Source organism: Pagrus major, chromosome 4, assembly GCF_040436345.1.
Source record: "Pagrus major chromosome 4, Pma_NU_1.0".
Classification (NCBI taxonomy): domain Eukaryota; kingdom Metazoa; phylum Chordata; class Actinopteri; order Spariformes; family Sparidae; genus Pagrus; species Pagrus major.
In genome coordinates, this window is record NC_133218.1 from 6,685,392 (window position 1) to 6,713,155 (window position 27,764).

Below are 27,764 nucleotides of genomic sequence, written 5' to 3' on the forward strand. Positions count from 1 at the left end.
CAGAAAACCTTTGTATGGTAGTGTATGGAGCGTGATAAATAATTGAACAAGTGAAGAGAGTTCAGTTTGCCATGAAACTTATAAGACTGAAAATATGTAATTATAAAGACTACACAGACAACAGGTGCTAAATTGGCGGCCATGTTGATGTTGGTGACGGTGTAGTTCACTGAGCAGTTTAACACAAAACTAGATGGTATTTTGCTTTTATTGACAAACATCATATGTATACTTGTTACTAGCATACATTGTTTTTCCAAAATAAGGAATAATACATTTTATTTTGTTTTGTGAATATTTTTGTTGCCCAAAAATGATGCGACACATTTCATTTGACTTTTATTGCATATCCATATGTATGCACTCATATCTCATAAGTCCTTTTAAGTAGTTGTATATCACAGATATTATATCCAAGCTAATACAGGTAGGAACTGAAAAAAAGAGCAGGCTGAACATCGAGAAACTAAAGTGACTATGTAAGGCGGTTACGTCTTTTCAAATCAATTTGGGATCTCTAGGCTCCCCGCACCAGACAAGCTGTATGGAACCATTTTGTGTTTTGTTTCAGTTGGTGTTTCATGTGTTAAAACAAGTGCCCATCTAGTTCAAGTTTTTAGGAGAACGCTGCAGCTCCTTTATTGCTGTGACGCTCCAGAAATGTTTTGTGGACTACAAAACTTCACCCAGCTTTCTATCAGCATGAGTCTGATTGAATTTTGGGTGAACTTATCCTTTAATACACTGTGGATCACAAGCTTTATCATCATGACATTTTATTTTTACCATTTTTTGTTACCATGACCTTAAAAGGGAACCATGTTAAAAGCCATTTCTATTACTCTTATAATAGCTGCAGTACCTAAATTATAGGAGACGACCTTTTATGAAACAGATGATTCTTCTTCACTCTCTCCTCCTGTGCAAGTCTAATAAAAGAAGAGGGAAATTAAACCACTTCATTCTGCTCGCAGCCTCCCGTTGGGAACAGAACACAGGAAACTGGACCTAATAACACCTGAATCATCACGTAGACACGCAGGCCTCCATCTAATTAGTCAAACGCTGCGCTTGTGAAAGCAAACTAGTCATAAACCTGACCTCATATATCTCCCTCTTTGTTTATGTGTCTAATTGTTTGCCGTTTTATTAACGGTTGCTATTGACCGGCCAGCCGTAGATCTACAACCGTGACGCAGGTTGTGTGTGACGCACGAGATGGGAGGATTTTCTTCTCAAACGCTGCGAAAAGTGTCAAACTCAGCATTTAGTTCAGTCTCCTGAACACTTAAAGGGGCACTGTGTGTTTTCAGAGAAGAAATTCAAACTCAGAATTTTAATGTTTACAATATTAAAGAGGCAACGACATAAACTCAGAGATATTTATTTTTTCCATCATTGAATAAACGAGCTGTTCTCAGAGGAAAATAAGGTCCCAGAACACTGTTTGAAGCTAGAAAGGTGGCAGGGTCCGCCAAATATAAACATTTATTTAGCTTGTTTAGGCATAAAGAAATCTGTCAATGAAGATCTTTCTCCTCTGATTAAAATTACTTCCCAAAAGCTACATAGTGCACCTTTAATAATGTTATGGGTTAAAAGGATCATTCTACAGAAATGTCCACTTTGGGAAGGCAAAATGTCTGAAATGTCTTTTTCTGATATTTAAAATTCCATAACTCATTGACTCTATGGATACACATAAATGAAAGCTTAATGACTTTTCTATCTTTTTTTAAATGGTTTTACTCATAAGGCAGGTAAAACCAGTGACGGTAACACCAGTAACAATATTCATGAAAAATGCATTTTACAAAATGGCTGCTACAGGAAATCAAAACCCATGTTGTCAATCGTGTAAAACTCACTAAATCATGTCATTCAGTCCACTTGTATTTTACTTTTTAATAAAGTCGGTCACACCAGTGATGTCAACTAAAAGCTTCTCATGACATTTTGAGATAAATGTTAAAATTTCTTATAACTGAAAAGAGACAGTGGACTTTATCTTATCCATTATTCATGGGTCTTCTGGGAATAGGTCAAATGAAGTAAAGTGATGTCATCAGTGGGATTTTGATTCAAAAGGATGACCTTCATTACATATTTTATCATATTCATTTGGAATTTGATGTTTTTATGTCATTTCTATCATATAGTTGATAGTTATGTATATTTCTGCATTTGAAATGGTAGAGAACGTGGTTTTGAACTCACTTTCCTTCTATACATGACCATGGGGACATTCTGGGTGCTCGGACTGTTAAATAACTGATTCAAAAACAAATATTGATAAATTGATGACCCAAGAGGCGGTAATTGTTCAAATAACCTCTTGTTTTGCTACAAAATATGAAAAAAGAAATTAAGCCTGAAGTGCTTTTCATGTGTAATTCTTCTGTAGAGGCTAGGGATATAAAAATGTGACGTTTTCATGGAATGACCCAAAAATGGCGTCCTTCACTTGTTTCTGGGCACCCAAAGAAATTCTTATTCTTATTTCAAGAAAAATCTGAATTAATTTGAGATCTCTTGGCTCTTGAAATCATGGCATAGCCTTTGATTTGTTTCCCCTGATCAACAATGAGCACGTCTTGTTAAGACTGACACTTTTTGCAGTGTTCTCCTCCTCCTCCTCGGTGAAGACACGAGGGGGCAGGTCTTGTTGTAGTGGGCTCTATTACTGCTTGGCAGGTGACGCTGTAGCTCACACGGGGCTTGAAGAGCCTCCCAGCTTATCTGCTTGTAATTATAGAGAGGTGACCTGGTTTCAGCACCGCGGCTCGTCAACAGCTCCAGTGCACAGCGGAGATTTGTCCGGCCCCTCCCCGCCCCGGTGCGTCTGACAGAGCGGCTACCCAGGGCGCAGCCTGCGCGGCAGATTCAGCACCAGCGGGCGGCCGGAGAGGAGCGGAGCTGTCCACACATTCAGCACTTTCTCTTCTGGGGGAGGGAAGCAGACCACAAAGAGCCAGGATATATCTTCCTCCTGGACGATCCGAGATTTCAGCATGGCGTCAAAATCCGTCGGCCTTTTGGTCCTTTTCCATCTTCTTGTCCTGAATGTAGTGAGCCAGATCTCTGCCTTCCCCACACCTACAGCCTCAGCGGACGGTGAGTGGGACGTCGCCTCTGCCGTGCAACTAAAGATTCATCGTAGTAGTCTTGAAGTGTAAAAGCGTTTGTGCATAATCCTGCAGGAAACGAGCTGTTTCTGTGATTTATAAAAGAAGATTTTAAAGCGCAAAAGGCTCATAAAAGTCTCTTTTCCGCTCACATGGTGCCTGGAATTTAAAAACAGAGACTACTACCAGATGAACTCATTATTATTCATCCATTAGACATTAAAAAATAGGCTATATACAAGTTGTACACCTTGTACAGTCCACACATGGGGAGTTAAAGGAGTAATAAAGGGATTTCTCTTCAATTCAGTTTGTCAGGTTTTATAATGTTTTATTGTTTGTTTCGGTAACTCCGATTTAAATTCAGCTGTAAACCTGTTGACTAACACAGAATATATGAAAAAGCAGCGTGTTTAAAGTTCATCTCCAGCACTGGCTGGCTGCTCGCATGTTATGGCCGCTTGTGGTCTATTTTCGCCGCAGTTTAATCTTTTGTTTGATAATCCGATTAAGCTCTGCCTCTGCTGCGTGCTGAGTTGGGAGAGCAGGAGTGATCACATAAGTCTGAGAGCAGGAAATGTCACAAAATAACAAGAAAAACAAAGAATTCAATCAATCAAAGTTGAAATAAATGTCATAGATTTGTTTTATCTTGTCATAGCCTGGTTATCTGTGTGCAATTTGCATCCATAACTCCAACGTCTAGGTCTGTTTTTAAATAATAAACTCTGCTTTATCTCCTCTGTTGCAGATAAAACTGTGTACAACAGACAGCTGACAGAAGAAAGGCCACTACAAGAGCAGGTAAACCCCACAGCTGATTTTCTCCTCCAATATCCGGCCCAATGTTCTTTATTGTCACTCGTCAAACAATCTGTTCATTAGCCCGGCAGACATTATTAATCAGAGTTTACATCCTGACTGGAAATTATGAGTTTATTGTTCGTCATTTCCCCAGATTGCTGAGGCGGACAGCGTGAAGGCTGCAGTTCAGTCGGCTGGTAAGAGGAAACCTCGTTGTCAATCAATTAAAGACTTTATATCCGCCTGCTGAGTGGGTTCATGTTGCAGCACTTCCAGTAAAACAGGCTTCATCAGTAAAGACAACCACGGTGATGTCTTCACCGCATGCATTTCTCCAGTTTGCTCATATTGTCTGTGCTGCCTTTCAGAGAGCCAGCGTCCCACTTCATCCAAGGACACCGAGTCGCAGCAGGACCTTGATGACTTAACCTTGCTGAAGTCACTGGCCGATGGCCAGAAATCAAAGGAGGCCGTTGAGGAGGTGCCACTGAAAAAGGAGGAGCAGTACGTCCCAGATGAATCAGACTCCACCAAGAGCCGGCGTCTGGCTGAGGACTACGACTCCACCAAGAACGGGATGGACTACGGCAAGTACCCGGGTACGCACACACCTTTGTTCGTAAAGGTGCTGTGATTTAGCTGCTCAGCCCCCCGTTGGGTCTGAGTCTTTCTGCTTTTCTGACCCACAAGGGCAGGCCTCATGCCGTGTGCTTCCGTCTGTCACATTTTAAGAAAGAGTGGACAGAGAAAACACGTGCATGTGATGGGGATAAGCAGAGACAGATAGAAAGAGTCAAAGACAGGACACGTGCTGGCAAGAGAGAAAGATTATCCTCTCGCCCTCAGAGACTGCAGTTGTGAAAGCTGAAGCTAATGTACCAATTATATCTTATCTGCATGTCATATAATGTTGAAGAAAGAAAAAAGATTCCTGACTAATCTAAGAAATCACATTCAATTAAACATTTGTCCTCATTTCCTCTCATCAAAAATAGCCCCTCAGTTACATTTGAATCAATGTTCACTCAAACTCCAATCAATTTGCTGAAACCTACAGATTTCTCGTATCCACAGATTTCATCAGATCAGCAAACATTTCTCCACATACGCACGTAATTTGATATCCAATCATCAGCACAAAGCAGAGACTCTGAGCCGAGGTGACTCAGACTCAGATCGCTGAGTGCTACGCTTCATCGACTCCCGGGGTCGGCCCCGGCAATGTCAAGCAGCTCTTCGGGTTACGCTACATCTAAATTTGGCGAGAGCGCTCTGTATTTCATTTCTCAGTTCCTTGAGTGCGACAGAAATAAATGTTTGGAGGTGAAGTACATCGGCGATGATTCAGCTCGCCAATACAGGCAGAAGTATTCTGGCACTGCTCATTTTGATTGTGTGTGGACCTTGGAAAGCAGTTGGGACTGTTATGTAAGAGTCAAGCTGTAACAATTGTACACTTCTTGCTCGGTCTTGCGGAAGAAAACAAGCTTGAAATATACAAATTGTATGCTGTTTGACTGTTAAAACTAGAGAAAAGTCTGAATAAAAGTCAGACAGATGGAGAATTAAATCAGAGACACCTGCACCCAGCTAAGAAGCATATTCAGAAAGTTTTGAAAAATTGACATTATCTGTTTTGTCTTGTCTCAGATGACACAGAGAGCTTCCGTCAGGTCGACGGCACTCCGCTGACGGCAGAAGACATCGTCCAAAAGATCGCTAACAAGATCTACGAGGAGGACGACAGAGGGGTGTTCGACCGGATCGTCTCCAAACTGCTCAAACTTGGGCTGGTAGGTTCTGAGCTTGTACTCGTATGGCGTCCGACACAGCATGCCGCATGACATTTTCTCAACAGGAAGTCTCTCTGCAGCCCTGCCTCCTCACCGGGAGAGGAAGAGAGGTGTAAATTGTCTTCTGTTCTCTGAACTCTGTTCTGTCTTCCGGTTGTGAAGCACTTTCATGACACTCAATAAGTAGTCTGGCGGTGGCCAAATTGCTCCCTGAGATGGATTTCTCACTGATCAGTATGTGATAGACGGAGGTTTGTCATCAGCGCATGTTGTTCTTTTCTACCACATTTGTTAAAGACACAATTGTTCTGTTTTTCTGTGTCTCTCTGTAGATCACAGACAGCCAGGCGGACACCCTGGAGTACCAGGTGGCCGAGGCTCTCCAGGATCTCATCACCAAAAACGCCAAGAACAACGAGATCGAGGACATCGAGAGCAACGACCAAGAAACCAGGGGAGAGCAGGACGACCAGGGCTCAGACGCAAACACGGTAAACGCCTGCAACAAAGTGATAGTATGACAACAATCATAAGAATAACAACAATGACAATAAAAATCTGGTATTTCCAGGACACATGGGACCCACCCAGACGCCGCATTAACGACGGCGACGAGGACGAGGAAGAAGATGACGATGAGATTGAGGACGAGGTGGACAGAGACGCAGAAGAAGAGGAGGGTGACGCAGATGCCAACACCTGGGACAAAGATGCCGAGGAGGGCAACGAGGTGCGCCCTGAAGACGGCCTCCAGGACCTGCAGTACTTCCCCAACTTCTACCGCCTGCTCAGGAGCCTCGACTCAGGTGAGAACTCAAACACACCACGGGGGCACTGTGACATTTTGGATCGTTGCATCACATCAGCCGTCAACCAAGAGATAGAAGTTCCTCTGAAGTGCTGACACACACATAACGAGTAATTATTTATAATCCCATCATTATGACCCCAACAGTCAATCACCATGTGGTAACATTCACAGCATGGAAGCCAATTAGCGTCGATGTTTGATCCTGGTTTTCAATTCATACTCTGGTTTGCTGTTGCAGACCAAGACACTCAGGAGAGAGAGACACTGATCACCATCATGAAGACGCTGATTGACTTCGTTAAGATGATGGTGAAGTACGGCACCATCACGCCAGAGGAGGGAGTGTCCTATCTCGGTAAGACATGACACAACACAAACATCGTTTATCTGTAGTCCGGTGCATTCACTAATAGAACGTGAAACATAGAATCCTTTGATAGGTCCTTGAAGATGGGAATTTATGGGACTTTTTCCTGGTCCTTCATACATTTCAAGACTGTTAAATGCTGTTAAAAGGTTTGGAAAAATCTTGCTTAGTTGGCTAGTTAAAGGGACAGATTGCTTTGGCATGAGTTGGAACTAGGAACTAGATGGCACACTAGAAATCATGACCTGGTTACTCAAGATAATCCACAGACTTTGCACCCACCAACTATATCACCGCGCTGAAGGAATTGTGCATCTACTCATGGGAGCGCAGGATGTAAACATTAATGGCATCTTCCTCTGAGCTGTAATGTTTGCTAGATTATTTAGCTCAGTTAGTTAGTCTTGTCACAGTTCATCAATTAAAGTCTTAAACACAGACACAGAGACAGGCGGGTTGAACAGCAAAAAGTATGCTTTAATGTCGAGCAAGTAATTTGTAAATAATCTAGCAAGAAGGGTTTTTGAGTTTTTTGTTCTACACTTGCAAACAGTTGCGCTGATGTGCTGCATTACAGTGGAACACAGTTTATTGTTTTGAAGCCCAGTTTCTATCTTTATATCAACGCTATATATTAATAATAGTTTGATATTGATTTGAACCATGCTGAAGAGAAAACTTCACAGTGAAAGATCAAAGTTTCAGTCCCTTCATTTGCCGACTAGCACGCATGCATTTCTCTCTGTGTGGTTTATGTGCTTTTGCCTTGCGTTCTGTGTGTTCAGTCGAGCTAATGTTGCCTATCAGCGTGTGCGGTGGAGTGTGAAGCCTGTACAGACAGATTAGTGTCAGGGGCACCCTATATAACCAGCCCCGTTTTTATGGCTGGCCATCACATCAGTAGCCAGTGGAAAAGGTCAGTCACCTGTAAGGGACAGCTGTCATCTCTCTCTCTGTGTGTGTGTGTGTGTGTGTGTGTGTGTGTGTGTGTGTGTGTGTGTGTGTGTGTGTGTGTGTGTGTGTGTGTGCAGCTTCAGTCTCAGACAGAAAAAATAGAAAAGATCTCCTCTTTTTATACATGTAGTTGTATCTAGGGCGGCAAGATTATTTTTATTATTGATTAATGTGTCGATTAATCAATGTTGTCCTGAATTTTCCGGTCATTTCACATGACAATTATGAAAAAACTGACCACCACAAGTTTCTAGAGCCAAAGATTACGTCTTAATATTGCTTGTTTTTTAAATCCAGCAGTGGAAAAATATACAATTTTCAGTGATATAAAACATATCACGGTCATTTTATGAGAGCTTCTGTTAGTGCGGACTTTGACCAAGGAAAGGGGAAAAAGCATAATAGGTCTCCTTTATACACAAAAACGTTTGGGGTTTTTATCATTGTATGACTAAAATAATACACTGAAACCAGTTAATTTTCTGATTATTGACCACTCAACTATTTGTTTCAGCCTTAACCTCAACCAGAAATATAATTGTGTAACTAATCAGATTAGGTTTACAATGCGTGTGTCCTGCTAAAAGAGCAGTGATCAAGTTACCCGTACAGGCTGTAGCGGGATAAATCAATACTCCTTCAGATGACCGCTGGCAGCAGCCTCTCTGGTCATTGTTGTCTCTTAAAGCAGAGCGAATGACCACTGCTGACGTTACACACCAGAACAAAACAGGCATATACGCTTACACAAGACATCAGTTTCCTAGGCAGCCTCTTATGTCGTATAGGTTGTTAGGAGATAAGAGGACAGTATTCACCATCGCCTAGCAACATGTTAATGCCCCCTCCACCTCCACCTCCACCCTTCCTCCCCCAGCTGGCCGCGATGCTCCGATGAGTCACCCAGGTATAAAACTGAACACACACAGCTGTCAATCAAGTCTAATCTGCCTGAGGGTGATACAGCCCCAAGACAGATAGTGTGTGTGTGTGTGTGTGTGTGTGTGTGTGTGTGTGTGTGTGTGTGTGTGTGTGTGTGTGGGCAGATGGATGAAATAATAGGCCTCCACTCAGCAACAGGTGGGAGGAGGCAGCCTGAATACACAGAAAGTAAAAGGGAAAGTGAGATGCTTAGATAATAAGAGAGGAAATGAAAGCAGGCTGGAGTGAATCTAGATGAAAGGGGAAATTGTGAGACTCCCTGATGCTCAGTCTCGACACCTCTCCTGCTTCTCTTATCTCCTTGTTGTCCTCGTGTCCTGATATCCAGATTTCTAATATTCTGTCACCACGTCAAACTCCCCTTAAGTTTCAGTGTGTAGGATTTAGGAGGATCTATCGGCAGAAATGGGATATAATATTCATAATTATGTTTTTATTAGTGTATAATCACCTGAAACTTAGAATCTTTTTTTTCCCCCTTAGAATGAGTCTTTTATATCTTCAGAGGGAGCTGGTCTGCTCATAGATTAATATGAAGAACTAGATACTGAATGTACAGATGGCGTCTACTTAGTCCAACAAGAATTGCTTTCATACTCCAGAAGAGTTTTCTAGCTTCTGGATTTTTCTTCCTGGATGTGCAGCCCACTCAATATCTGCAGTAGAGTTTCTCACGCTGGCCCCACCCGCTAGTTCCCACCCTGAGACTTTACATTGTGATGACAACTCCATGAATGAAAAAATCATAATGGAAAGAGTCATAACTGACCTTGTGTGCTGTCTGAGGTGTCCTGTCAATAGTTTTATCGACGTCTCTTTTATACAGTGCTCTGTGGTGAAAATGCTTTTTGGGCCGCAGGATAATTACTGCTGCAATACCGCGAGTGGCCACTGGGCAGAATTGGAAGCGAAGCTAAGCAGCGCCGCCGTATCCAGTCCTAAATGATAACTTAATGAGTCTGCCATGTTGCACTGATATGCGTCTACAGTAGCCCAGAACACAGATACAAATCAAACACTCGTTCTAGAGAGGACTTTCTGAGTTTTTTTACGTTTTCAGCAGCCACCAGGGGGTTGCAATCTACAAACACGCTGCTAAATGCCACTAAAATCTTCACACAGCAACTTTAACTTCTGAACACATTTCAAATAAAATAAACACTTCCTCTAACTTGTCGTTGTGCGATATGGCTTTAAATAATATTGCAATATTTTTAGGCAACATCACATTTCACAATATATTTCTCCATATTTTGAAATTTCTTCCAAAGCACTTAACAAATCTAAAGACTGGGTGACAAAATAAAATATCACAATATTTTTAGCCAAATACATCGCTGTCGATATTGTGACAGTAGTGATGACTGTTGGTACTTTGACAACACAATGACTTTTGTGATAAAGAATCATCGGTAATGTGTATATAATGACTGAAGTGGGTATTAGAACAAGTATAATAGTCTGGTTAGGTCAGAACATTATATAATTTTACTGTAATGCAGCTTTAAAACTAGGAAAAGACAACACTTAGGTCAAATCATGATATAATATGATAACAATATAATGTTGATATATTGCTCAGGGTTAATCCACAAAGCATAAAGTAAATGATCAAATTATTCAATTTCAAACTATATGTTAAAAACCAAAATATTAAGTATAAACACTTGTCCTTACAGCTGCTACAACTCGATTACAGCTAAGTACAATCCATTTATAAAGTGTTTAAATTGTGCCTCTAAATGCTTCATTGGGGGAATTAATGTGTTTGTTGAACTTGATATAGAGGATCTGATGTCTCTATAATTTCAGCTGATCTCTGGGGTGTGTGTGTATCTACAGAACATCTGCCTCCTCTGTTCTTTGAACATAATGTTTACCTCTTTGTTAATCCACAGAGGATCAGTTGTCACTTAACTTGGGTCTGTTTGAACCATCTGATCTGTTTGTGTCAATCCCCGGCTGTATGGGGTCTTTTAAATTCTCTAATGTCGTTGTGAAAGTGTAACCCGTGGTATTAATTGTGTAACACAAGCTTAGTCTGTCAACACAAACAAAATACATTCGGTTGTTTCTTTAGACTTTTCTTTCACTAGTGGATAAAGTATTCCTATATTTCTGATGCTGTATCCTCGAAAAAGATGATGGAAAAAACAAGATTTGGTTTTTTGCTCTCGTCATACTGTCGAGCCTCCTTTCCATTAATTAGATGGAGCCCTTTTCTAATGCTAATCACCCTCTGAGTCACACAGGAACAGCATGGGCCTTTTTAAAGGTTAAGAGCTTTTCATTCATCGTCTGTACGGGGAGCTGACGACACAATGCTGATCAGATCTAAAGTAAATGTTTGGCCTGTTTCGCCCACAGAGAACCTGGACGCTATGATAGCCATGCAGACCAAGAACAAGCTGGGCAAGTCTCTTGGGCCTCCTGACTTCATCGGACCCAACGGTAAACAGCCTCACAAGTTATCCTCCAAACATTTCACACATCGATAAAATAACTCACTTTCATTCAACATGGTCAGACGCAATTAGCATATTAAGCTATGTGGAGCTGCAGAGACTTAACTGTGCAAGTAAAGGCAAAATGTGTTTTTCTTCGATATGTTTTTGTCATGTTTCCACCTCAAGAAATAATTTAATGACCAGAAAGACTTTGTGACCAACAGTATATGATCCAGTGTATTTTAAGCTATTTAAGTTTTTCACTGGGAATGCACGATAATACCGTTAATCATCAGTATCTGCCAATAAAGGTTGTAAAATGAAATATTGGCATCAGCCTGAAATTAAAATGTCTACCAATATGACCGAGAGGATGACACAATCAACTAAATGGTGTTTCCCGGTGAAAATCATTCTGTGTCAGCATCTGTCAGTCAGCCACCAGGATAAGAGCCGGCAGAATAATATATATATAACATATATCAGTGTTGGCATTGGCAATTAGTCAGAATGAGTGGCAAATATCCAGCGTTGTGCCTCCTATTATGCACCTTTTTAAGTTATGAACTAGAAAGATGTGGGACCAAACCGGGACAAAAGAATAATTCCCAAGTAGACAGATTCAAGGGGGTTAAATTCGCATAATTTGGGTAAATATGCTCATTTGATTTCTGGCTGAAAGTTAGACTCTCAAATCTATCCATTAAATATGAGGCTACAGCCAAAAGCAGGTTAGCTCATCTTAAGTCGAAACAGCAAGCCTGGTTTTCTCAGAAGATCCACATAAAGCTCAGCTACAACCACATTATAATGATTGTTTAATCCAGACAAAAGCTTAAATGTAAAAATGTCAATTCAGTGTTTTACTGGGGGTCATGTGCCAGAATGTTTCTTGGATGGGAGCAGTTGTAGGGAAACAGCACCTGAGTCTCCAGGAAGTCACTGCCCACAGACAACTTCAGGTTTTAAATAGATTAAACAAACAATATATAACATGTTCATTTATATTAATTAGTCTCGAATAAGAATACAGCTCCGATTGGGATTCAATCCACAAGTGTATATTTAGAAAAAAAACAGTAAGGTTCAGTTTTACATGAAATATATTCCTCTTTGTAATGTATTCAATTAAATATAGGTCACAATAGGATTTTGAAATCATTGGATTTTTCTTTTAATTGCATTTTACGCAGCGTCCCAACTTTTTGGAATCAGTTTGTTTTTCCCCAAAGTCCCCGACAGTACCAGTGGCCGAGCAACAATTTGTAATGCTCTGTGTTCTGTTTTCTTTGCTTTAGGAAAAATCTTGGACGAGGACGACAACACAAAGGCGGAGGCCGCCAAGATGCAGAAGGAGTATGAGAACCTGAAAGACTCGACCAAGGAGGAGCAGCCGTCAACTGAGAGCAGTCAGTCCACCACCCACCCCTGATGCCCTGAGGGAGCATGATAGCTTTCTGTTTAGTTTAGTTTTCGAAAATCATTTTAAATAATTTTACCATTTTGCCCCTCAACTATGATAAACAATGTGCCTTGTAATTTGCATGACCCATTTTTTTGTTTTTGTATGTTTTGCTTCTTTTTTCTATCATTTTTTATTGTTTTGTTTTGTGTCAAATGTCTCAAATAAATTCAGAATCCTCAAATGTAGCAAATCCCAAACACATCCGTTGAATTCTTCGCTCTACATCAGTGAAAATCAGTTTGAATGTAACAGCCGTGACCTTTTTTTGAGTCCTTTTGTTTGGCCTCAGCAGCGCTGACAGGAAATAAACACCATGCAGCCAATCATAGTTAAGTCCCTGCTCGTCCCTGAACTAGGCCAGTCCAATAACACTCACAGGAAGGATGCCGTTAGTCTTTGTCACTGTACACTGCACTGCAGCAGCTCATCAGTCTAATCCACACAAACACACTCGCATGAAAAAGGAAAAACAGAGTGAAATGTAGAGCAGGATTACAAGCAGGGAATTCATTTCAACAGGACATTAATTAAATCCTGAGTAACGTCAGTTTAGCTTGCATAACAAGATTTATGGAAATATGAGGGCCGTGCATTATAATCCAAATGTAATCTGCGGTTGAGCAACAGTCTGATCTTGATCAGTGATGTCAATATACATCTCAGACTGTAGATATCACGTACATACTGTAGCAAACATTCCTCCGCAGTGAGAGTATTGTGCTTCTAGTTTAATATAAAAGTACAACCCTGGCTGCCAGCGTGTTCCCAGCGCTGCTGAAGTTTGAAAGATAAAGCACAAGTCTTGCTTTAGGAAAATTACGCGGTGTAAATAATTGATAAGTCTAAGATAGCGCTAACTTACTCTTCGGAGGGTAACTAGGCTCCTCTGAGTGCCATCGTACCACAGAAGAAGTTAAAGGAAATTCAATTATTCTCCGCTTTCTAAAAAAGAGGAAGACTTTCATGATTTTCTTCTCTCTCTGCGTCTGTTCCCAGATCAGCCCAGCAAGTCAGAGACTTATCTGGAGGCCATCAGGAAGAACATCGAGTGGCTGAAGAAACACAGCAAAGAAGAAGGCAAAGATGGTGAGAAACAGCCCCTCGGTGGAGGATAGATGAGAGAACGCAGACCTTTAATCTTGTGTTTGTGCCATCTTTGAGTTTTTAAGAGCCTCGTCTCCTCACTTCACCGTGGTGGCTCGCAGACAGGTCGGAGGCGGCGTGCTGAGGGACAGAAAATTTGAAGCCTCTTTTGTCAGCCCCTGATTTGCAATTGAAATGAGTGTGGGATACACGGGACGGATGCTTCTCTCCACAGCTCATGAATATGGATCATTCTTGATGAGTCTGTCCTAATTAACGGAGATACAGCTCACTTGTTGGGAGACAAAGGTCCATTCATTTACTCCCTCCTACCTGATCCATAACAGTTATTGTCTGTGTGTGTGTGTCCTGCTGCATAATCAGCACTTCTATCACAACAACAGACCTTCATGTCTGTGTGATGAAAGTCTCAGGATTTATAATATCGGTGAGTGTGTATTTATATTTGCTGCCTGAGTCACACTGTAACTGTCAGGACTCATAAAGGAAGAAGCAGCGAGTGACCCAGAAACAGCAGCAGTCTGCAGTCAGAGCTGTGACAACTGTTGTAGCTTCACACACACGACAACAGGAGGATCCTGCTGCTGCTGGACTCTCCACAGTGTAAAATCAATGCCCAGTGGTGCTCAATTAAGCAGCAGAGGATGAAATGTTAATGAGTTCTCACTATTCAGGCCATCCGTCCACCGGCGACCGTCTCAGCGGGACATCTCAGACACAAACGTTCTAGTTCTGTGAGATTTATATATTTACTGCTGTTCAGTCGGATCTAATCTGAGCCGATCAATATGTGACTCAACTGGTCAGCAGAAGTGGAAAAGAAGTAGTATATTTACTCAAGTACTGCACTCAGTGTAGTAAAAAGTACCCAGAAGTCGTGCTTGAGTAAAAGTAAACATATTGTGTTGAAATATGACTTAAAGTAAAAGTGAAAGTCACTCATACGTAGAGTAAAAGTCTTAAAGTGTCTGATATTAAATGTACTTTAGTATCAGAAGTAAAAGTATTTGTGTGCGTCGATCAGTTATCTGATTCATACATTTTAAAAGATGCTACTGTGGCCCTGATGCAGAACTTCTGCAAAGTAACTAGTTACTAAAGTTTTTAAGTAGCAGTAGAGAAAAGAGAAAAAGTTAAATATTTGCCTCTAAAAATGTAGTGAAGTGGAAGTATCAAGCAGCAGAAAATGGAAATACTAAAGTGAAGTACAAGTACCTAAAAAACTGTACTTAGTTACATTCCATCACTGACTGTGTTTGACATTTAAGGTACTCTCTACTCTTTTATATTTCTACTCCACGACAATTTAGAGGCAAATTCACAACACGCCGACCCAACAGATAAGCTACATGAAATAGTTAAACCACCTTCAGCAGCTTTAACTTTAAAGGAAAAGTTCCACAAGACGTTTCTGGAGCTTCACAGCAAAACAGCGTGGTAGCTTTCTGCTAAACAACTGATGGGATGTAGCTGCGGACTTGTTGTAAAATGTAAAAAATTCAAATCAATTAATTAATTAATTACTACAAATGGCTTCAGAGACCTTGTGCGCCATAATTCAAGTCTCCAGAAGCCCAAACTTAATTTGAAAAGACTTGATTTAGACCCTCAGCACGCTAACACTTTTAGCTGAGTCACTACAGTGAAGATTTTAGCTCTAAGAGGGTGTAAATAACATATTTTCTTTTCAATTTTGGATCTCAGGGCCGCCAGAGACTTTTTTTTCATGCCAGATGAGCTGTATGGAGCCATTTTATGTATTTTTTAGTTGTATTTTAGGTTGTAAAACAAGTCAGTTGCTCAAAAATCAATGAGGGCTGGTCCTCGTTTACAATGATGTCAAGTAAGGAGAAAGAAAACAATTAAAACAAGTACATGAGCACAAAATACAAGATAAAAAAATCAGGTGAAACAGTTGCAAACGGATGAATTATGATTTTTGATTGAGGATTTTAATACACTGAGAGGGACCAGAGTAATATTTTAAGCTCAGTTAGAGCTCAAAGTCCTTGCAGTGAACGCAGGTCATTGAACCAATAATAATATACATTTTCCTGAAACATGCCACTCTGCATGATGAGCACTGTTAGCTCTGGTACCTTTAAGTACATTTGTGCTGATACTTTTGTACTTGCACACTTGCCAATTTTATTCGTAAATCTGAGTTGGCTATTTTGGTCCACCTCTGCTGGTGCGTCAGAAAAACAAACTCAAAGACAGAGACATTGCAGATAAAAACAAAGTTTGACCCAGATACTCAGCGCATCTTAAACACAGGAGAAAGAAGGAGGTAAAAAAGGCTGACGCTGAGCTTATAGCGCAGCAGAGTCCGGAGCAGAGGGGCCGAAGCAGCGGGGAAGTTTTGTTCGCTGCTCATCTCCGACCTGGTCTCTATATAGGACACCTCATTAGCATTCTGGTGCGTGGAGTGGTTGTCTGGGACGACAGGGGCCTCCCCGCCTGCCTGTCAGTGATCTGGGCCGAGGAGACAGACAGATAATGGTGTCAGAAGACATGAGCTCAGACTGAACACACGCAGAGAGTCTAAATGTGCCTCCACAATCACCCAGTTTTTCCCTCAGCAGCTAAAATGATCCACCACCAGGACCTAGTTTTCTAGCACTCATTGTGCCACCTTAAAAATGTCACCTCGTCATTATTCTCAAATTATCCTGTCTGATCGGAGAAAGTACAGCTGCAGGAGAACAAAAGCCTTTTCAACCAACAAGCAGTGTCATAGTAACAGAGTGGGCGACGGGCCATTTATTGTGTTTACTCTACCAGAAGCACCCATTAGGACATTCTCAGCGAGCGCAGTGTGTGTGTGTGTGTGTGTGTGTGTAAATGTGTGTGTGTTCACCCACACACTGCACAGATTAGCCAGAGGAGCAGATGGACAAAGAGGCGACATCCTGGTTTCGGCTCTTGGCGCCTCACGGCCAAGATTGAGAGAAGCGGTGCCGTCTCTAATCACATTTTGTTAATCCCTCCCGCACGTCATGTTTGTCATCAGCGAAGCAACTGTATCTCGAAGCAACGCAATAAAAAGCCGTTTCTTTGAATGTCGTTAGGTAGGCGCAGAAGTCGTTCTGCGGCTTCTTGGCTCTCCTCTGTCCTTCTGTTCCTCTGTTATTCAGAGTCAGTAGGAGCAGGGAGGAGGAGGACGAGTGCTGCAGCAGCTGTTTGCTCGCTCTCTGAAACTCATTTGTTACCATGATGGATAATACAGAGTTAGGTTGAGTTCATCTCTAAATATAGCCCCGTCCTGCTGCGGCCTTATGGTGTGTTCAATTATGTTGACTTGTCTAGAGCAAGGTGAATACACATGGTGCTTCAAAAAAAAAAGGTAACTTTTTTTAAAGGTGTATGGAGCTCTGTAGATCAGCAAAGTCCTATTAAAGGTTAAAGGTTTATTTGTTTGGCTAACATTACAGGCTAATATCAATGTTAGCTTCTCCAATAGTCTAACATCTTTATTAACTTTTCCATCTGGCTAACATCAATGTTAGCTACGCCAACAGTGATGTTAGCTTCTCCAACAAGCTAGCATTAGTATTAACCTCTCCACCAGGCTAACATCAATGTTAGATTCTCCAACAGGCCTAAACCATCGATTTAGTGGTCGACAATAGAGACTTAACAACAGTTGTGCTGCAATTTTGAGCAGCTTTTTTGAATTTATGAAATTATGGAATCCTAGTTTAGGAGTCCTAATTTAGCAAATTCTTACAATTCTGTATTAGCTCATTTTTTCCCCTATACACAGTTAGGAACCATGTTGCTGTCTTTCTAAAACTCAGAAACTGAGACCATTTCAGTCTCAGGAAGTTTCTGTAATGAGGCCCCTGGTTTGTGGGTGAAATCATTTCATTGGAGTAAAACTTTATTTTCCACACTGTGATCTTTTGACCTTGTTAAATCATGCTTGTATGTGGTATCTTCTTAACCCCAGACTTGCTAACTCTGACCTTAATCCCTCCTTTATAACGAACTACCGTGCCAGATTATGGCTTGTTTGGGTGTGGCGTCTTAAGAAGAGGCAGCTCCTGGAGTTTAATGTCTGATCTACCCTGCCAGACACCACAGTCTCATGATATTCCTCTTTGAATCTCACCATGAACCCACCATTGCTGTGTTTGTCTTCCCAGATTATGACCTGTCCAAGCTTAAGGACTTCATGGACCAGCAGGTCGACTCCTACATCGAGAAGGGCATCATCGCCAAGGACGAAGGCGACACCATCAAGAGGATCTACAGCAGCCTGTAACGCCATCGCCCCTCCTCCTAAAACACAGGACTGAATCTGACAACAACAAAACCCCAACTACTTACAGTTATGTCCCGCGGCATGGTAAAACATATACTGTGTATTCAAAACTACCTGCTTAGGGGAACTCGATCACCCTCCCAGATGTTCCCAAAAATGTATCAAGATGGGATTTAATATCAACAAATCAGCGAAATTACTCTTTACAGCTACCTAACTGATTACATTTGCACGCCATGATTGCAGAGAAATAATCACTAGAATACTACTGAGAGAGAAATCAAAGTATTTTGTGTAACCGACTCACTCGTCCAACTTAACGCCGGCATTGACTCCAACCTGACTCCTGTGGGAAATGAATGTATGATGCTGTAGCTTCGTCATTGACTCCTGTTTCCAACATTACACATATATCAAATTGTACTCATTCTGTGTAACCTGTCTTAGCCTATTTCTTTTTTTCTCCAGTGTATATGTAAGATCTTAATGTATTCTTGCTTTTTATTCTACCAAAAAATATATTTGTTGTGTATAATGTCAGTGCCCTCCGTACTCCTCTGTTCAGTTCTGCTGTTGTTCCTCTGGGGCCCGCTAGGGGGCTGCATCTGTACCATCAACTCTCTCTGCATGTCTCTGTGAGTGCAACGTTTCCATCTCTGTAGAGACAGAAGATAAGTATTTTTAAATGTAAATATTTGTGATTTTTTCCTAAAGTTTAAAAGCAATTAAAGCATTGCCTTTTCTTTATCTGTGTACTGAACTGTGATGATGCAGCAGCACTGAAGAACGACCGACATTTCTCACAAGAAAAAGCACTTTGAGACGTTCACATCTGGTTTTAAATACACATTTATTCTCATATTCCCAAATAAAACCAATAGAACTTTAAAGCACAGTAAAACAGCTGTAATAGACAGTTCTCCACACATATAAATAATGCATTCACACCTCGAAAATAGAGCAGTCCCTTTCTGTTCCCAAAGAAAAACAAAAAGCTTCTATGAGGCAAAATGTTCGAAGGCTTGAGTCCGTCCACCGCTTCTGTTTGTGGAGTGCTCGTACGGGGTAAACACTGATGAGGAAGGCCTGAATATACTTTCCATTGATACTATTCTAGGAGGGGATTAAGAACATCAGAAGCTGTTAGCAAGTCGGACAAGCTAATCCTTCTGGAGTTGCTTAGCGCCGTGTGTGTGTGTGTGTGTGTATGTGTGTGTGTGTGTGTGGACGTATGCAGCAGGTGGGTTCTGTACAACAGCGTCAGAAGCGTATGATGAGTGGATGGACATGTGTGCTCAGATATTATTTATATCAGTTGCTGCCCTGCACTGTTAAAGGGATAGTTCACCCTAAAATCAAACATACGTTGTAGATTAGATTAGATTGTTTTTTTGTGGGAGTCGCAGAGTTTTGGAGATATCGGCCGTAGAGACGACGGCCTGCTCTGGAATATTATGGAGCTAGATGGCACTCAAAAGGCCAAAAAAAAAGAAAAAACCTCCATGGAACAAAAAATCATAATAGAAAGAGTCATGATTGTCCTTGTTTGTCCTTTCAGCAGTTTTACAGACGTCTCTTCTACTGGACAACATCGCAAGCGAGGCTGAGCTGCGTCCTTGTAACAAGTTCAAGAATACATTCATGGTTACAGCTCAGCCGAGGAGATGGCCTTAATGTTTACATCCTGCTCTGTCACAAGCACGATGACTAGTTGCAGTGTTATGCTGTAGAAAACAGTTCCTACATGAAACTGCTCACAACAAGCTCTGTGGATTATCTCCAGTAACTGGGTCATGATTTCTGGAAAGAGGCTTTTCAAATTTATTTTGGTGGTGCTTCGAGCTCCACAAGCAAAGTGCCATCCACTTCCATTATATTGGAGAGAAGGCAGAGATCTCTGCTAGAGCCCGACTGGTACTTGATTCCTGGGACTGATGCCGATATTGGAGTAACAATTTCTGAATTGGAATTATCCCTGAAGTGTGGTTGTGACAAAGATATGTAACGGAGGCAGTCTGACAAACTAAATTATCTGCAATGACATCAGTGTACTGAAACATTAAACCTCACTGGGAATTTAATAATTTCATAAGTGTCTTTTTTGGCATTTGATCTCTTAAAAAAAACTCCTTCATATCGGCACATATTGGACGACAGAATACGCCGATACATCTGTGATCGGCCAACTAATATGTCGGTCAGGCTCTAATCTGTACGGATGATATTTTCCAAAAAACGATAAGAGGAAAAATATACGTTTGGTTTTTGGGGTGAACTGTCCCTTTAAGTCGCCCAGTGAAACTGTACAAAACAACTACAATCGTATACATCATCATCATCATTGCATATCAATAAATAAAAAGGCAAACATGACACTTTTGTTCAACGTGGTTTGGTAAAAGCAAAAAGGTAAAGAGGAGGGAAAACAAGTGATGAGGCTGTGGTAGTGTTTGTGTGTGTGTGTGTGTGTGTGTGTGTGTGTGTGAGAGAGAGAGAGAGAGAGAGAGAGCAGTTGTGTGTCTGAGGCAGGGCTTCAGGTAAACAGACTTTTCCTTTAAATCTCCTGATATGACGTTGTGGGGGCTGTGTAGTCCTCCTCGTCTCTCCTGCAAATGAGAAGAAGATAGAACAGCTTTAACATTTTTGGAAATTTTTCCCCCACACACACACACACACACACACACACACACACTTTCTTCCTCTCTTTCTCCATCTGCTTTAACTGGTCACCGCAGCGTCTAGGTGCGTGAATAATGGATGAGGCCAACCAAAGAGATGTATTGTTCTCCGTCACAGCTGAAGGCTCATCTGGCCTCCAGGTATACGACACAACACTGTCTTGAGCTTGACAATAAAGTCTCTTTAGAAGAGCTGCAGTTCTTCAGAAGTGCAGGCGTTCTCATTTAGAAGAAATGTTTTGCCGTACAAATATATTCAAACTATTCACAAGGTTAAGAGAAACAGTCTCGCTCCCAAGAGTTACAATTAATTAGGCAAAGAAATACCAAAAACATCAAAATCAATAGAGGATGGAGAGGAGGGTTGTGCACGATGACCTAGCAGGAAAAAAAGTGAAGAGGAGAGAGAAAAGTGAAGGCAGGAGGCTGGGAGAATGTTGCCATAGAGCTATTGATTTTCTACTCTTGGACTAGAAAACATCCTGAGGCGTGACAGGATCAAACGCAGAAGAACTCGCTAACAAGAGCCGAGTGCTGTTTGGTCTTTATAAGGCTGTTCATCGGAACGACAGACTCCCAACTCAGTCATTTCTTGCAGGAATCTAGTGGAGAGTGAACTTGTCCAATCCAACGTTATTCCTCTGGTGTTTTAACAATTTAGGGATGAAAAATCAGAGATAACTACACAAGTATACTGCAGAGCTGGCACCAAAATATAAGTACGGATACATGTCACACTACATGGCGCAAGTGGGAAATTACTTTTGAAAACAATTTTACTGCAAAGATTTTCTACAAAACAGTGTCAATCAGTCAACTAGTCCCTCCAGTTCAGCTTAAGCGGTTTGTGGTTTGTGTCGCTCCAGACAGGCGTGCGGTCCATGTTTGCTCTGGGACTGTGTGGAAACAACGAAGTGAGTCTCTGTTTGTCTGAACACACAACAGCTCCACAGGCCGGCCGGCCTCCGCTGTGGCTGCAGTCAGACACAAAGCTCGGCTCTGCCTCAGCTGGTAGGTAAACATTTAAAGAGGAAAACTTTGTCCTGCACAATCTGCAGCTTTGTAAAACAAGACGCGGTCTAGAGTTACTGGCACGTGATGCTAAACTTAATAGGACGTGATGTTCATTCAGTGCTTATATAAAAATGAAATGCTTGCACTTGCGCTGGCAGAGAGTATTTATAGTATGTAGTTGTATTTCAAACATGGACCAGTAATTACAGTTAATAAACACAGTTGCCATGACGATTCCTTATAGTTTTTTCATGTAAAAATAAAAAAGAGGTTGAAAATTAAATCAAAACATAACAACTAAAAATGTAATTATCGGCAGAGTGCAAAATTATCTTTTTTTTTTCCACAGGACAAATCACTAGTGAATGTTAAGGTTTTTAATGAATGTAGGAAAACAGTGAAGGTTGAATTATAGAGATATGATAAGGTGTGAACTACGAGGCAGACGAGAGGAGATCACCGATATTTGGAGCTGATACACATCTGCAGCAAAAAAGGAAAATCTTGTGTCAGAGTGTCAAGATTTAGAATAACCAGTGATGGGATGTTGTATAATTTACTCAAGCCAGGCTATCACTTGTGCCTTTTAACCAATCAGATCGTGTTGTAGGCAGGAGACTCAGTGAGATCACAGACTGGTGTCTACAGACAGGAGGGTGCTCGCCCAAAGCAGCACATTTTTAAATTATTTTATCAGCAATCTGATAACAATAAAAACAATTACTGGATAATCGGTCTAATGGCAAATTTCAGAATAACGTACATTATTGCATTTTAATTATTGATTCATAAATGTGTTCATAACTTTATTGTTGAAGCTGGCCTGGTTTGACTACTTCATATAGTTGAGCAGCTTGTAAGTAAATTAAACGATCATATTCCATCATAATGTATTCGTTTATTATATTTTGTATTATTACTCACAAAAGTGCTAAATCTGCAATGTAACTAGTGATCAGAGTTGTTGTAGTGGAGTAAAAAGCACAATATTTGCCTCTTAATTGCAGTGGAGTAGATTCATATTGTAGCAGAAAATGGAAATACGCAGAAGTACCTCAAAATTGTACTGAATAATAGTGAATGTACTTAGCTGCTGTCCAGCACTGCTGTTAATGTTAAGACTCTTTAATTCTATCAGGAGAAATTGGACATAAGTAATACCTCATGTCTTCAGACCAGCAGTGATAACAGAAATCAGATAGAAAGGACAGTTGATGCCAGCTCAGCTGTCAAACCTGTTAGGTTGTGTTACCCACAGGAAGGAAATCAACGGCTGCTACAGGAGGGCCTGTGTCCTCTGAAACACAACAGCATGAGCAAAACACTTCAGAGAGCCTGAAGAGGAGAAACAGCTGATACTCTGCGTCTGTAGAAGAAACTGCTGCAGTGTGACTCAGTCCTGACGGGAGTGATAGTACCAACACAGCCTATTTCTCCGTGAATGGGTGCATTGCCAGACAGGCGTCCATTGCTACCTCACTACTGAGCAGACGTGAGAGCGTTCTCTGTCTCAACTTGCAGTGTCAGGAGGACATGCCTGATTCAGCGAGCCAAATCTCCTTTCTAAATACCTGACTGTTGCATAACATGGCATCTGACTAGTACAGCAGATTAGTAAATGCCTGATTCTTATCTTCGATCCTGCCTCTGTCAGAATACTTTTCATTCTCTGTATTTGGTTTCTGTTCCTGCTGATCGAGACCTCTGACACTCACCTCTGAGCTCATGGATCAGAGTCAGAGCACCTTTCCCTGTACGCATTTCACGGCTAAGGTGAAAATGGGGCTGTGAATGGTGACAAGGCAGTGACAAAACACCAAAGCATATTTTCAGGATGCATAACTACAGCTTCTGGACTTTATCAGAGAAAACGTTCTTGTCCTGTCCACTAAACGCTGTCCATGCCACAGTTTGATATATCGGCTGGCTGATATTATCGGCCGATATTAGGCATTTTCCAAACTATCGGTATCGGCATTTATAATGGTCGATTAATGATTATTTAAAAAATAAAATAAAAACAGACGAAACACCCTTCAACCATGTTATGAGTGTTGGCGTTGCATAGTTTGTCCACCAGAGGACACTCTACAACGTCCCTGTTGGCAACACTCGGTTTAGAACGCCACAAACCCGACAACCAGCTGATCCAGCCAGAGTCGGGCAGAGCAAACCAGTTATCCACGACTGAGATCATCGGTGAAGTGTGTTGATGGTAAGTTGGCAACTGTCACGAGAAATACATTGCTTGAATAACAATTAAAAGAACATCCCCATCAGTTATCTTTACTCAAATAAGCATGACAAAATTTGTGACTACCACGTCCAGTTTTGCTGCTGTTAGGTGTAAGCCGAGAGTGAAACTGACTTAGCTAGTAATTTTGATGTTCCTCTGTTCTGTTAGGACAATAAAACAAACAAGTTTATTTTTAAACTGCATTGTCATATTATTTCAGTGAGGACTCGTAAATAACTACAAATAATGTTGTATGTTTTGTTACACGTTTCTGGATATATATATATATATATATATATACATATATATATCGGAATATCGGATTTTTAAATCACCAAATATTTGTATTGGTATCGGCCTTAAAAATCCTTTATTGGTCGGACTCTACTCAGTATTTATGAACCCTTCGTGACCAGTACCAAACTGGGAGGCAATAGCGTCATTTGCTGCTGACCGGTATCCCTCACTTTAGTGGGGCACCAGTTGGCCATCATACCAAGAATTAACACCATCTGACTGGATGCTGCAAGATAATTACTGGCAAGTGATTAATTACCTATATTAACTTTATAAATGAGATATAATTTCATGGGATTTAGATACAATCTAACTGTCAATATAAAACAGCCACTCATCAGTTAAATGTATTTAAGTTGATATGTTGCAATTAGAGCTTCTGTCTGTAGATGTATCAGTACAGCAGAATGACGACCAAACACCTGCACACACACAAACAGAAGCAGCCGTTTGGTTTGCGGGTAGTTCAGCACCTCACCTCACTTCCTCTTCTTTCAGCCGGCGCGCTGCCTGCTTTGACTGTTTTATTTGCAAGTCCAGTCTGTGTAAGAAGTCTTTGGCTGACAGCTCCTCTGGCTGGGGGGGTTTGGAGTCTGCAGGGGGCGGGGAGGGAGGAGGCGTGGGTCCCTCGATGTCCTGCGTCACAACACAGGGTGAGTCTGCCTCCTGGCACGCTGCTTCACCGTCCCCATCAGGAGACTCCAGAGACAGTCCATTAAATATGTAGCGCTTCTCCGACACCACGGGGATGTTGAGGCTGTTCCTCAGAAAAATGCAGTCATTGCTGAACAGCTTGTTGGCTCTCTTGATTTGCTCCATCTGGTGCATCAGGATGACAGAGAACAGGGGTTAAAATAGGCTAATTTCTGTGACTAAACTTCCACCTTCCTTCTTTTCATTCTTTGCACTTAAACAGGAACTTTTCAACCAGCTTTGTATCACTACAGTGTGGGTAGTATATGCCCATGTACAATGGTAAACCTTTCTCCATTTTGCCTGCACCCAAAGGCCCCAACTCTTTTATTTTAGCAGAAAACATTAAAAAATGTACTAAAACTACAACAATCAACACAACGGGAGTAACAGTTTTTATGTTATGACTTTATCAGTATTGTGGTGCAGAGATATCGACTGAAGCTAGCATGCTAACCAGCTAGCCCCAGCCCGTCCCGGTCCAAAGCTCCTGTGCTAGCGGTCTAAACACCAACGCTTCCCCTATGCTCTGAGCTCCCAGTCCGGACCGCTAGCTGCATGGCTAACTGAGCTAACCAGCTAATGGCAGCTACAGTTAGAAGTTACTTGAGTGATACACTGCCCCTTATTTGCTTTTAAAAATTAGTTCAACAGGTGGCCAATTCTTACATACTGTGCCTTTAAAGGTGCACTTTGTAATTTTGGGGGAGAAACTTCAATCAGAAGAGAAAGTTCATGTCAGTTCATTGACAGTTTTTTTTTATGCCCAAACAAACTAAATAAACAAACTCTCTTTGTTTTCATGACTGAATAAACAAACCGAGCTTAAAGGACAACACAATTTCATACTGTATTACTTTGTTTATATGTGGCGGACCCTGCCACCTTTCTAGCTTCAAACAGTGTTCTGGGACCTTATTTTCCTCTGAGAACAGCTTGTTTATTCAGTTATGGAAAAGATATATATTTCTAATTTTGTATTATTACCTCATTAATATTGTAAATATTAAAATTCTGAGTTTGAATTTCTTCTCCAGAACTACATAATGCTCCTTTAATGTTGAACATGTGCTGTAGTCAGGCGCTGTAGTGCTGCAGAGATGTCCTGGCCTAGAAATCTAGTAAGAAAACATGTCTGTCATGTCATGTCTAATTGTGAATCATATCACAAATGTAGTATCTGTCAAAATAATGCAAGACGATTGTTATAACATATCATGCAAGCCTGTCTGGGTGCAAATAAACATGCATTTTATCCAATTTTGGGCAAACAACGACGTACAGTGAACCCTGGGCTTTGGAGGGGCCACTGGGGGTCTTGGGAACTTGGGCCCAAGGCAGTTGCCACTTTGCAAGGTTGGTAATCCATCCTCGATTGGATATGTGTACATGCAAGCTTGACAAACCTTTCTCTTTCAGTCAGCGGTCTAGACTGCTTTGACTTGTTGGTGCTTGCAGGAGCATGACTGCCAATTCTGAGCCCTCTAACTGATTACTGTGTTTAATTCTCCACCTCTTTATGAGCTACATGCTCTCACAACTGTCAACAACTTGCACATCACTGGTGTTGGCACATGTTGGATAATTGAAAGTTAAATCAAGAAGTAAGCACCAATTCCCAAAAGATGAAGTGAAATACAGAAGTGGTAGTAGTAGTAGTATATGGTCGATCAAAATCCCCTTTATGAGGCCAATAAGATGCAACAACATTTCAGAGCTCTGACTGTGGCAGCATCAGTCTACACATGTTCAAAAGCTGTCATGAGATATTTCTGCACTTCTGCCACATGATGTGACTTTATAGACTGACCCTGACACGAATGAATACAAAGTAAACATGATGTTAAATAGGCGTGTTGTCTCCCCTTCTCTGTCAGTGAGGACTGATGAAATGAATTAAAACTGTCTTCACCTTCCCTCAGATCAGAGCTCACACTAACACTGCAGTGGTTGTGTGGAAACCTTACCGTAACACCGTATTTCAGAGCAATCCCTTGCAGGGTGTCAGTGTCTGTAACCCGATGCTCTATGTATTTCTCGCCCAGAGAGGCCGTGACGCTAGCTGTGCTTCCGTACGACCGGATCTTGGTCCGGGCCAGGCTCTGGGACAGTTCGCTCTCTGACTCGGAACCGGACCTGGACCGAGGGAAGATGGGCTGGCCGAATCGTCCTCCTCCATCCCGCATCGGCAGGACTGGCGAAAACTCCGCCATCTTCTCTTGAATAAATAAAGAGCCCTGTCGCCTCTGTTTGTTTTATCGCTCCGGTTGAGTCGCTGCAGTAACGCAAGTCGCTGATTTAGGCGGCAGGGAGGTTCCCATCCCCGGTCATTTTCAGCATGCCAGCCCGGGGGATAAGAGACATGTTTCGGGGACCACTGCCTCACGGCTCGCTTTTGTCATAGAGCCGTTACGTTGACGTAAAGACGTAAAAAGCGTGTGAACGTCCAGGAGGAACAACAATAATACAGTTTCCGGTTACACTTTCAAAATAATTCATAATACCACAGACTAATAAGATAATTACCACCAATTAAAATAAATGAATAAATAAAAAGGACATGAACGAAAATATATTACAATATGTAATGATAATGAAGCAGCAACATTTTACAGTGTACAGTAACTGGCAAAGCTTGGTTCAACCTTAATTATGTTAGTTAGCTACGAGAGCTAATTTTAAACCGCTCCATTCAGCTAACATAGCTAACCTCCCCAATCCTGAGGTTAGCAAGAGTGTGTGTACCTCACTCCTTCCCTCCTCTTTC

General features: G+C 41.5%; 2 protein-coding genes across 3 annotated transcripts; one reads left to right on the forward strand and one right to left on the reverse strand.

Moving 5' to 3' along the window:
• Positions 1-2,778: 2,778 nt before the first annotated feature.
• scg3 (secretogranin III) lies at positions 2,779-18,713 on the forward strand. 2 transcript variants are annotated; one of them, XM_073464441.1, is made up of 12 exons: positions 2,779-3,114; positions 3,877-3,929; positions 4,084-4,126; positions 4,298-4,528; positions 5,580-5,722; positions 6,055-6,213; positions 6,294-6,528; positions 6,772-6,888; positions 11,164-11,247; positions 12,542-12,652; positions 13,705-13,794; positions 17,961-18,713. In XM_073464441.1, exons 1-12 carry the CDS (start codon positions 3,012-3,014, stop codon positions 18,077-18,079), a joined length of 1,488 nt encoding a protein of 495 aa, XP_073320542.1. In that variant the 5' UTR covers positions 2,779-3,011; the 3' UTR covers positions 18,080-18,713. The 2 variants fall into 2 exon arrangements, with proteins under 2 accessions (XP_073320542.1, XP_073320543.1); XM_073464442.1 differs by having other exon boundaries at positions 4,298-4,516.
• A 197-nt stretch (positions 18,714-18,910) lies between these two features.
• On the reverse strand, positions 18,911-27,397 carry lysmd2 (LysM, putative peptidoglycan-binding, domain containing 2). The gene is made up of 3 exons (XM_073464518.1): positions 26,965-27,397; positions 24,783-25,123; positions 18,911-20,685 (listed from the first exon to the last, which is right to left on the reverse strand). Exons 1-3 carry the CDS (start codon positions 27,208-27,210, stop codon positions 20,634-20,636), a joined length of 639 nt encoding a protein of 212 aa, XP_073320619.1. The 5' UTR covers positions 27,211-27,397; the 3' UTR covers positions 18,911-20,633.
• Positions 27,398-27,764: the final 367 nt, after the last annotated feature.

Bases quoted from the DNA above. Each gene is read 5' to 3' on its own strand.
- lysmd2 (XM_073464518.1), bottom strand. From the start codon at position 27,210: ATGGCGGAGTTTTCGCCAGTCCTGCCGATGCGGGATGGAGGAGGACGA. The intron at 25,124-26,964 runs GTAAGGTTTCCA...CTGATGCACCAG, and splicing joins CTCTGAAATACGGTGTTACG to ATGGAGCAAATCAAGAGAGC. The intron at 20,686-24,782 runs GTGAGGTGCTGA...TCTCATTTGCAG, and splicing joins CTGAAAGAAGAGGAAGTGAG to GAGAGACGAGGAGGACTACA.
- scg3 (XM_073464441.1), top strand. From the start codon at position 3,012: ATGGCGTCAAAATCCGTCGGCCTTTTGGTCCTTTTCCATCTTCTTGTC. The intron at 4,529-5,579 runs GTACGCACACAC...GTCTTGTCTCAG, and splicing joins GGACTACGGCAAGTACCCGG to ATGACACAGAGAGCTTCCGT. The intron at 6,529-6,771 runs GTGAGAACTCAA...TTGCTGTTGCAG, and splicing joins GCTCAGGAGCCTCGACTCAG to ACCAAGACACTCAGGAGAGA.